The 12,184-nt window shown below is 35.0% G+C and overlaps 1 protein-coding gene across 1 annotated transcript; it reads left to right on the top strand.

Moving 5' to 3' along the window:
* The first annotated feature begins 3,737 nt into the window (after nucleotides 1–3,737).
* Nucleotides 3,738–4,682, top strand: LOC130862999 (olfactory receptor 8H1-like). Its single transcript, XM_057752866.1, has one exon. The coding sequence runs from the start codon at nucleotides 3,738–3,740 to the stop codon at nucleotides 4,680–4,682; it is 945 nt and encodes a 314-aa protein (XP_057608849.1).
* The last annotated feature ends 7,502 nt before the right edge of the window (nucleotides 4,683–12,184 follow it).

Raw genomic sequence — 12,184 nt, forward strand, 5'->3', positions numbered from 1 at the left:
GAAGGAAAAGCTTATTTTATTTAGTAAATAAAACTTTCAAAATTTCTTGGAAAGTTTTTAAATCTGACATAACTCATATTAATTCAGTTGATATTAATTTAAACATAGATAAATATGTAGCTTTTCTACAAATCAATAACACACATAAAAAGAAATCAGGAAAATAATTATGTTTGTAATTGTAGAAATGGAAGCTAAAGCTAACAATGAATATATGAGAGTATACAGAAAAAATTATAATAGAAAGTACAACATGCTTATGAACAAAATTGAAAATATATGTAAAAATGAAAGACCTTCCATGCTCATAGATCAAAAGAATTAATATTTTGAAAATAGCCATAATGTAAAAATGATTCATCTCCATCAAGTTTCCATTGACACTTACTAAAACAAAGAAAAAATGTCTAAAAATTATGTAGAAGAAAAGAATCCTTAATAAAATCTTGAGGAAACTGGTAAAGCAATGTTGGAGGCATAAGCATATCCTATTTAAAATGAATCTAGAGTTATGATAACAGCATAATGATATTGGAGCAACTGGGAGAAAACTATGAACTGACCTTGACCTATGAATGGGACAGAGTGTAGACTGTTTTTCCAATGAGGTGTCTTTCTAGAAGAATTGTACAAGCATGGCAGTTCAGTATACTTGAAAGCAAAGACATGATAGGAATGCCCTGTCATTTCCCCATCATCTCAGTGGGAAATATAAAAGCCTAGGAGGAATATTCTTGGCTGTTTTCAGGTGATCAGAGTTGACAGGAGATAACACCTGGTGTATTTTCTCACTGTTCTTTCATTTGCTTCATGTTTCTGTGAGTGACACCTTATAGTATACTTTCTTTCATATAAAAAATGAGGAGATCTTTGTATACGCTGCTCAAACACAGAGTACCAGGTTTCACCACATAGATCCTTTTAACATGCCTTTCTACATACAAAGATTTTTCTCTTGGATAGGGCGCATCAACACAGTGTATAATCAAAAAAAATCCAGAAAAAAATAATGATGGAAAGAAAATAGAGATTAAGCACAAAGTTACATATTTCATCCACTGCAATTCCCCAAAGCTTTTAAAAATAATTACTTCATATTGTTGATGGTGCTGTTTTCATGTGTGGCTTTGACTATTTCAAAAGATAGCAAGACAAAACAAACAACTGTATCCAAATTCACAAAAGAATATGGGACAGAAACTTAACAATTATATATTGTTGAAGAACATATTTGTACTCTTAAAAAAATGAGATGCAAAAACAACACATGAGCTACCCATATAGGACCTTCTGAAAAGAGCAGGCATTTCTCCAATGAAATACAAGCACTGTATAACAACATAAAAAAAGTTTAACACCCTATATGTTGGAAATGTAATTTCAAATCTCTACTAAGGACCAGTCTCAGCATGGCATAGTGACTGTCATCAAAAAATAAAACATCAAATGTTTGGTAAAAGAGGGAAATAGTTACTACTATATGCATGGCTAATTAGAATTGGAATGTCAATTAGTCCAAGTATGTTATGAACAGATATGTAGTTTACGTATTAAAAATAAAGACAATTAGCAAATGATCACTGTACTGTTACGGCATACGCACATAAAACTACATATATTATACAGTGGAGATCCTGGTACTCCTATGTGCTAAACAAAGAGTGAAAGGTGGAAATAATTTCAGCTTCTAACTAGAAATGAGAGAATAAATAAAATCTGGTATATATCACGTTTACTTCTCAGAGATTGGATGGACCAAAGCATATTGCTTATCACAAAATGAATGCAATTGGGGAATATTCACATTGTGATTACAACATCAAATACTACCTTTTTCTACAATATGTAGAATTTAGAAAGAATGAAATATGAAACAAGGGAACTATGATCAAGGAGAGAGATGACCACTAAGTGGGAGGAGGCAGGACAGGAGAGGGAATTAGGAAGCACCAATATGATCAAAGCCCATTATACACCTGTGTGAAAACTTCTCATAAAACTTTAGTGTGTACAATAAATATATGCTTATGTAATTAAATGAAACTAAGTAAAAATGGGAAGAACAGTAAAAGAAAAGAAAATTGTTCAGAAATAGAGAAAAAAGAGGAAAGAAAGGGAGGCAGTAAAGGTAAAAAATGCATGAAAGAGAAGGAGAAAGAATACAAATATAAAAAGGAAAGTTTTAGTGTTCCAATGTCAGAAGTGATGTGCACTATTATTTAATTTAAATGTCTGAACAGTTTTGAGTTACAGCTGTAATACCGCACTGGTACAATTATGCATGGGCATTGTGAACATTTCTGCACTTTCTCACTGCTGAAATGATTGTAAGAACAAAATGAGTGATACTGATGAAATAGTTAACATATAACAGAAAAATTCAACTTTCCAAAGTAGATAAAATATACTTAATTGATTATTGTCATGTACAAATGTAAATTATTTGTAATTGAGTCAATTTAATATGCACACTACATAAAATATGTGCACATAGATTTTATTTGGTGCATCAGAAAGAATAGAGTGATCATGATCATACTTTTCCTGATGTAATTTGTTCTTGCACTTTAGTTCAGAAACTGTGCCAAGGAATCGTGCTTGGAAATTGGCCCCGTAAATGACCACATGTTGGGTGATGTTCATTGTTCTTACATATGAAGAACCTGGATTCATAATGCAGAAAGGCAAGGCAGCCACTCACCTATTTATACCACAACAATTCCTGGGCTTCATTTGGGCCATACTTTACCAAGAAAATTTTCGTTTCACAGAGAACTGCATACAATATCTAGGGTGTTAAATTTATCTACACAATACAAATAATAAATTCAGAGAAAATATTGGAACAAATACATAAAGGAAAAAATTGATTTAGTACAGATGATTTCCAATCCTTATGTAAATTTTCTATGTTATATTGAAAAAAGAAGAACAGGTAAATATTTTGGAGCATAGAATCTTATAAGAGGTTTTTGTTTGATTGCTTATTCCTCAGTAATTATGGTTCACAGTAAGTATCTTTAAAACCAGAATGGATTAGATGAGTCAAAGTGGAAATAGAAGCTCCAAAAAAATTTTGTGCACATGTATCATTTGTTAATTTTATAAGTAAGTCATAATTAATATTGACAAAGATGTGTAGTTTTTGGAATGAGATTCTATAATAAACAAATATTCCTATTAGAAGTGAATTTATTTGTAATCAGACTTAATTGACATTATTAAGGAATTAATCATGTATAAGGTTTGATTTACATCTTTCTTTACTATTTATGTAATATTTAAACTGGGCTTAATTAACTCACACAATAAAAATTAGGGAAACAGAATCATAAGTATAATTTGGTCTCAAAATCTTTTTATATACATAGACAGAACTGTATTAAATTCTCTTCATTTATTTGAAATTTTTGCATTATTTCTCTAATATAAAAGAAAGGGATAAGTAGTAGTTTATAGAGGCTAATATTTGTTGTAGCCTAAAGGAATTATTTCATGACAATACCAGTTCCACCAACATTGTGAAATATGCTAACCAATATGAGCTCATAAACAAGTAATGCTTTATATATCTGTCTATTTGGGCAATTAAATTTTATACAACCGCAAACTGTAAAATATTATTGTTTGAGATAAAATGCAATTAGAATAAAAGACTTTCAAATGCATATACACAACATATTTTAAATCATTTAGGTTAAGTATTGTCTTTAATTTCTGTAGATTTTAGAACCATTATGAATGCCTGGAACCAAACAAATGAGTCTAACTTCACGCTTATGGGATTGACAGATTCCAAGGAGATCCAGCTAGTCCTCTCTGTCCTCTTTCTCTTTATATACATGGCCACTGTGCTGGGGAACACAGGCATGATGCTAATCATTCATCTAGATGTCCAGCTTCACACTCAGATGTATTTCTTCCTCACCCAATTGTCATCCCTTGACCTGATTTACTCAACTGCCATCACACCTAAAACCTTAGAGAACCTGCTGACTTCCAGAAAGAGCATTTCCTTCATGGGCTGCTTCATTCAATTGTACCTTTTTGGCCTCTTGGCAGTTACTGAATGCTTTATACTGTTTTCCATGGCCTATGACCGCTATGTAGCCATCTGCAATCCCCTACACTATCCAGTTATTATGTCCACAAGGCGCTGCCATGCTCTTATCTCTGTATCCTACATGATTGGAGCTATGGATGCCTCTGTCACTGTCTTTCACATAAGCCCACTGAATTTCTGCAAATCCAAGGTAATTCATCATTTCTTTTGCGATGCATTCCCAATTTTAGCCCTGTCCTGCAGTAATACCCATGATGCTGAAGTCTCCATATTCATTTTAGCTGGTATTACTGTAGTCCTGTCCCTTATCCCTCTATTCTCATCCTATGTGTCCATTCTCTCTACAATTTTGAAGATAAATTCTTCTTCAGGTAAGCACAAAGCCTTTTCCACTTGTGCCTCTCATCTCCTGGGAGTCACCATCTTCTATGGAACTGTGATCTTTACTTATATGAAGCCAAGCAAGTCCTACTCCCTGGGAAAGGACCAAGTGGCTTCTGTTTTCTATACAATTGTGATCCCCATGCTGAATCCACTCATTTATAGTCTCAGAAACAAAGGAGTGAAAAGTGCTGTCATTAGACTTGTGAAAAAAAGGAGAGGACTCACAGAATTTTAAATAACAATGTTGCTAGACATTTAAACACATCTCTTTTCTTACTGATCACATCATTTGTTTGTTTGTTTTTGTTTTCAATGCAGTGTGGCTTTGGCTGTCCAGGAACTCGCTCTGTAGAACAGGATGGCCTCAAAATCACAAAGATCCTTTCAAGGGCTGGGATTAAAGGTGTGAGCCACCACTGTTAGGCTATTGATCACTTTTTTACCTACTCTCTCTGCATGAATCTATCAGGTTTTTTTTTTTTTTTTCTATATTTGTGTGAGCTTCCCTTCCCCAACCAAAGTTTGGGCATTTCTCAGAATGGAACTTTAAAAGTCTGTGTCATTATTGAAAAATCAAGACATATGTATGAAACTCAATTTTTAAATATTTGAGATTATCAGGATATATAGCACATAAATTGAGGAAATATACTTGAATTTTTAAAGCTTATATAGTAGTTAATATATTATTACATGTCATATATATGATTTAGGGTACATAACATTTTCAAGTCATTCTCTTTCTGATATGGAAGATTTTATTATTGGTCTTATCACTAGTAAGTGAGTGAAATTTTAATCATCATTTTCCTCAGTTGCATAAAATAATAATAACATCTTGACAATGAGATAACAAAATGGATATAAATTTCTGCTTATTATAATTCAAAAACTTGGCTAAATTTCATTTGGAGTTGGTTTGAAGAATATTTTCAGATATTTAACCACTTATCTGTTAATCACAATTATTCAGATAGCTGGAAATGAAATCAAAAGTCTAAAATTTAGATTTGTATTAAATAATTTTAGTAAAATTAAAAGATAATGAAATTGTAAATGTGATATTGGTTACAATATGGAAAATATTTAAGGTTGTTAAGGCAAAGATGCACTGTAATAATTATCAACACATATTTCTTCCTTCCTATCAATCAATATCTTCATTGTACTTTTGTATCATGTAACATAACAAATGCGTGTCATTTCCACTACGTTTTTATAACTTTCTTCATTCACTTAAAAGTCAAATATTTGACCATCTTTGTGAATATAAGTTTTGCACTGAACATATTCTCAGTATGTGGCCAAGATCTTCCTCCTTTTCTTACATTGCTTTAGAGCTCTTACCCTACACACACATCAAGTCAGAATTCTGGGTGCAGAGATAACCCCGGTGTGTGCAAAGGCTAAACTTTAAAAAGTCACATTATCTGCAATAATGCAAGAATATTTTCTTTATACTGTTTCACTAACTTTTATCTTATTAATTTACATTCGTTAAATGTTTAAAAAAATCTTTCAATTAAAGAATTGACAGAGCTCTCACTGCATTATAGAAAAGAAAGTCTAAAACATAATATTGAAAATAAATATTTTTTTTGTAAGTCACAAACATTTTCAGATAGAGTATCAAATTTATTTTCAAAATTAAATGTATATATTTTATTATTTCTGTTTAATATATATTTTATTTAACTGTTTTCAAAAGTGTACTGCCACTCATTGTATTTAACTTCATTAAAGAATGTTGATGCCTCTTCTCCCTCATTAGCCTACATGAGTTAACAAACATGGAGAAGTTATTCTGAACAATTATGGCTTTATTATTCATATTATATATTGTGGAGACTAGTTGTCATTAGTAACATGGTATTATCATCTAATTCTGGTGGGCAATCAAGAGAAGTAGAAGAATCTATACTGGTTTTGAAGCCTCTAGGGCCTCTATAACCAATGACTCTTAGGTAAGTATCCCACACCTGACACTAATAACTCTTAGCTTTTAGAAACTTTATGCAGACTTGGAGGATCTCTTCCTTCTAATTCATTTTTTACATATTTATTGATATACGTAGAAAATGCTTCTAGGTATGGGGAGCTATAATTAAGTAATGGGAATGGGTAAAAGTATTGTGGGCCGAAAGCAACAACTGACAAGAGGAAAAGTGGATGTGTTTACCAGGATCTATGTAGACTAGTTGAAATGGGAGCAGAGAAGAGAATCCACTTCAGAAAGTTAAATAAAATGCTAGGAATAAGACTGCACAAGTTGTGAAGTGTGGAAGTGAATCTGAATGCAGTCCATCTGCCCACGTTGGTCAGCAGGTTACCAAGCAGTATCTAAAGGAGTTGTCGGGAGAGACAAAATGACGGTGTTGTGGAAGAAGGCTATAGAGATAGACCTGCCCCGTGAAATTTTATGAGTGTCATCAGTTTGGTTTTGCCATGTAATCACAGCAACCAAGATGGTGGTGAAGTTATATAACAGTTGCCCCTTTTAAGATATTATAGCAATGTGGTCAGTCACAGAACATGCTTAATTCCACCTCGATGAGGTCATGCTGTCCAAATGTGAAGGAAATGCATGATACCTTTCAAGCTTATATCCCCCACATAGTAATGTAATCCCCCTTTTCTTTAAATGCTATTTTTATTAATCAGGGTACTATGGGTATAGAGGGAGATTGCTTATGGCCTAGGCAGATAGGCCTAAAAGAGCACGAGGATATCATTCTCGTTCAAAAGTTCTGAGTCCATATGTACATGACAATGTGACATGGTTCACAAAACTAGGTAGATGATTCTCACATTGTAGGAGTGATCAAGATCTTTTGATAAATCACATCCTAATTAATATGAACTGCCCAGGTCCAGAATGGAAGAAAGGGTTGGATTAGATTGTCCTCCTTTTCCCAATTGAAACATCGAGGGGCTAGACTTTCCCTGGATACATTTTACAGAACTTTGCTTCAGGAGTTGAAAGATCAAATCCCACCATGGCTAAAACTTCTGTTAACATAAACAGGACAGAATAATTTGATAAGGTAAAAGGTTTTATATATATATATATATATATATATATATATATATATATATATATATATATATGGAAGGGTCTTATCACTCAGATTAGCATCTGAGTGAGAGTTTAGGGATTTAGGTTTAGAAATTTGAGTTGGTAAAATGTGAAGAGCAGAAATGGAGGAGGAATAAAGAGAAGGACAGAAATGAAGATAGAGCAGAGACGTGACAATAGAGAAGTTTAGATTTCTTTTCTCTCTTTTTTTCTTTCTTATCTATCAACTTATCTAAATTAACTAGATTTTCAAAGTAGAAAGCCCTGAATTTAGGCCAGGTGTGGTTGTTGTTAAATTGATATTGGGCCCAGATCTGAAGGGAAAGCTGCCTGAGAGTAGCAGATATGTTGTTGATAAGACCTACATTTTTGAGAGTTAATATTATGACACCTAAAGTGTCCTTGGACACAAACAATTTTGACCTATCTTATGCAACAAGTGGAATGCTCCATTTGTTTGTCAAGTCATTATGCAGAGTCAAAAGTGTCCTGAGCACCTACTCTGACTTTCAGTTGAGGATGTGTCCTGTGTGTGGAAATCAGGTGCAAAAGCTGAGAGCAAAGTTGAAAAATTCCTGGAATTCAGAAGAGGACCTGAGTCTGAGGTGCCTGCAGACCTTGTCCAGGACTTAGCTTCTCAGTAAGATTGTGGATGATTTAGTCTAAAAGACAATCAACACAGAGTCTTTGCTGATGAAGTCAGAAGATAGAGAGAGAGGAGGTAGATGAGGAAATGACCCAAGTTTATTTCACATAATTCACCAAAAACCTAGAGGATTCAAATCATGACTATTGGTTGTAAATCACACTGAGCCCACAAACAGCTATAATTCTGAAGGGATGGGACTTACAAAATAGAAGATGGGTGGGGGGAGAGAAGGGAAGTCATAAAGAGGGGAGGGGAGCACTAGCATGCAGGATGCACCAAATGTTAGATCAGGATTAACCTATTAGAACCAAAAGAAACAAAATGTTAACAGACATGAGCAGAAGCAGAGTTGTTCATTAATCAGATCAACTGAAGGATCACTGTCTCTCTGAGAAAGCAGAGACTGTGCAAGCATGTCTCTGAGGTTGCGAGATTATAGGACCTCAAAGGGTAAGGATGGAAGGTTCCATAGGCAGGTCAGTTTCCTACAGTTCCCTGTAGTCTAAAAGTAGAAGATATCAGCAGAAGGAAGGTTGTGGGTCCTAACAGCCACCAGGTGTCAAGGGTGAAGCCAACTTTCCTGTCTAGATCTTGTCAGTTCACCTAGGCTTTCAGTTCTTTAACTCTTCTAGAATTAATATTAACATTCCCTTTACATTTTTAAATTTTATGTACACATCATGTAATTGCCTCTCAAGTTCTCTTTCTTCCATTCATTCTTACTTTACAAATATATTTCCATTTTACAAGTTTGAAATTTCTTTACTATAATTTTACAACAATTCCTAATGAGATTATTTGAGTCTCATAAATATAATTTCATGAATTATTAAAATTTAAAAACATACATTTTTTATTTAAAAATTAAATTAAATTTTTGTTTCCTGAATGTGCTCTTCATATTAAAGTTAAGTGTTCTGGTTCTGTTGTGGTGTCCGGTCTCTTTGGGGGACAAGCCACGCCCACTCCCATTACCTCTGACCTTACCTTCACTGCCATCTTGCCCCCTTTCCCTTCCTGTTCCCTTGGCATGGGCACGTGTGTGTCTCTGTCTCTCCTTCTCTCTGTCTCTCTCTCTGTCTCTCTCTGTCTCTCTCTCTTTCTTACTCGCTCAATAAATGTTTTATGGCTATTTTCTGTGTCTATGGGTCTGCATGATGCGTGGCCCCCTGCTGTTGAGAAACCTGCAGCCACTTGGCTCTACCTGGACTCACTGCGGGCAGGTTTGCTCCAAATTGTGTCTCTGTCTCTATCTCCTGATGAGAAGCCAAGGACAATGGCACTAGGTTTCGATCCTAATACATGAACTGGCTTTGAGGGAGCCTAGCTTGTTTGGATGCTCACCTTCCTGGACCTAGATAGAAGTGGGAGGACCTTGGACTTCCAGCAGGGCAGGGAATTTGGACTGCTCTTCAGAGGCAGGGGGAATGGAGTGGGGGGAGGGGGAGAGGAGTGGGGAGAGGGGGGAGGGGGCAATGTGTGGGAGGAGGGGGAGGGAAATGGGAAACGGGGAGGAGGAGGAAATTTTAATTAAAAAAGAATAAAATAAAATAAAAAAAAACCTAAAAAAAAAAAAAAAAAAAAAAAAAAAGAACAGGCTCGGCAGCCCGCTCGCCGCATGGTGGGATCACCAGCCTGCCCCAGTCACACCGCATTCCTGCCCATCTGCCACGCGTCCACCGCCAATTACAGCTAGGATGCTCTGGGGTTCCTCACTGGGGACCTGCTAAAGGCTCCGTCCCCATTGGGCTCACACCTGCTCGCTCCATGAGCCCGCCAGGGTCCTGCTAGCATTTTAAGAAAACCAGGTTCCAGCTTAGTATTTAGTTACTTAATGATTTTTCACAAATACAAAATTGACAATTTTTCATATCTTCTAAATGAGTATAATATTTCCCTACACTTAAATAATACTTAGGTATGGGCTTTATTCTCAACTAAAAAGTATTATGACTTAGTTTTGTATCTAGTACATTTATTGTTTAAGATATTTTTCTGGTATATTTGTTATCTAGAATCTATATTTTCTAGTGTTTCTGTACATTTTCCAAATGTAATTATTTATTGTTTTATGTTTAGGATGTTTGGATTATATGTGCACCAAGTGCCCAAATAGTACAAAAGATCCATTTAAATTGGAGTTACACATGGTTTTCATCTACCACAGGTGATATGTGTATATATGCTCTGGTTATATAATTCAAGGTCAGGTCCAGGAGATAGATTTTAATGGCACTGTTCTTTATCGTTTGAACTTTACATTCTTTCTACCTCTTTTCCGGATATCTGCTGAGTCTTGAGGGTTATGACCAATATTCATTTCCACTGTTCAGTCTAACCCTGAGCATTAAATAATCACTTACTCTTGGTACCTCTGCTAGTTAGGAGTCTCATCATTCACAGCACCTACTGAAAAGAGCTTCTCTGACAAAGGCTCCCAGCATAACTACCCATATTTCAATATATACCCATATTTCAATATAGTGTCAGTGGATTATAAAGTTTAATACTAAGAAAGGAAAAAGCTTATTTTATTTAGTAAATAAAACTTTCAAGATTTCTTGGAGAGTTTTTAAATCTGACATAACTCATATTAATTCAGTTGATATTAATTTAAACATAGATAAATATGTAGCTTTTCTACAAATCTATAACACACATAAAAAGAAATCAGGAAAATAATTATGTTTGTAATTGTAGAAATGGAAGCTAAAGCTAACAATGAATATATGAAAGTATACAGAAAAAGTTATAATAAATACAACAATCTTACAAACAAAATTAAAAACATATGTAAAAATGAAAGACCTTCCATGCTCATAGATCAAAAGAATATTTTGAAAATAGCCGTAATATAAAAATGATTCATCTCTATCAAGTTTCCATTGACACTTACTAAAACAAAGAAAAAATGTCTAAAAATTATGTAGAAGAAAAGAATCCTTAATAAAATTTTGTGGAGACAGGTAAAGCAATGTTGAAGGCATAAGCATATCCCATTTAAAATTATGAATCGAGAGTTATGACAATAGCATAATGATATTGGAGCAACTGGAACAAAACTATGAACTGACCTTGACCTATGAATGGGAAAGAGTGTAGACTGTTTTTCCAATGAGGTGTCTTTCTAGAAGAATTGTACAAACATGGCAATTCAGTATACTTGAAAGCAAAGACATGATAGGAATGCCCTGTCATTTCCCCATCATCTCAGTGGGAAATATAAAAGCCTAGGAGGAATATTCTTGGCTTTTTTCAGGTGATCAGAGTTGACAAGAGATAACACCTGGTGTATTTTCTCACTGTTCTTTCATTTGCTTCATCTTACTGTGAATGACACCTTATAGTATACTTTCTTTCATATAAACAATGAGGAGATCTTTGTATGCACTGCTCAAACACACAGAGTACATAGATCCTTTTAACATGTCCTTCTTTTTTATTAATTTTTAATTTATTTTTCCATTCAAAATTTTACACTTCCTCTCCTCCTCCCAATCCCCTCCAGCTCCTCCACTCACCCTCCTTCCTTCTCCTCCCTCCTTAAGAGAGGGCAGGGAACCCTTCCCTGTGGGAAGTCCAAGCCTCCCCCATTCCCCTAATATCCAGGCCTAGGAAACTTTACATTCAAATAGACTAGGGTTCCAAAAAGCCAGTCCACGCAGTAGAGACAAGTACCAGTGCCTATATCAATGGCTTCTCATTTTCAGCCCCCATTTTCAGCCACATTCAGAGAGTCCAGTTTGATCGCATGCTCATTCAGACCGGGTCCAGTTGGATTTGGTGAGCTCCCATTAGAACAAGCATACTGCCTCAGTTGATGGACCAACCCCTCGTGGTCCTGACTTTCTTGCTCATCTACTCCCTCCTTCTGCTCTTCAACTGGACCTTGTTGGCTAAGTCCGCTGCTCTGATGTGGGTCTCTGTCTCTATCTCCATCCAACGCCGGACGAAGATTCTATGGTGATATTCAAAATAATCATCAGTGTGATAGTGGGGCAGGTCAGTTCAG

The sequence above is a fragment of the Chionomys nivalis genome, chromosome 2 (genome assembly GCF_950005125.1).
Source record: "Chionomys nivalis chromosome 2, mChiNiv1.1, whole genome shotgun sequence".
NCBI classification, from domain to species: domain Eukaryota; kingdom Metazoa; phylum Chordata; class Mammalia; order Rodentia; family Cricetidae; genus Chionomys; species Chionomys nivalis.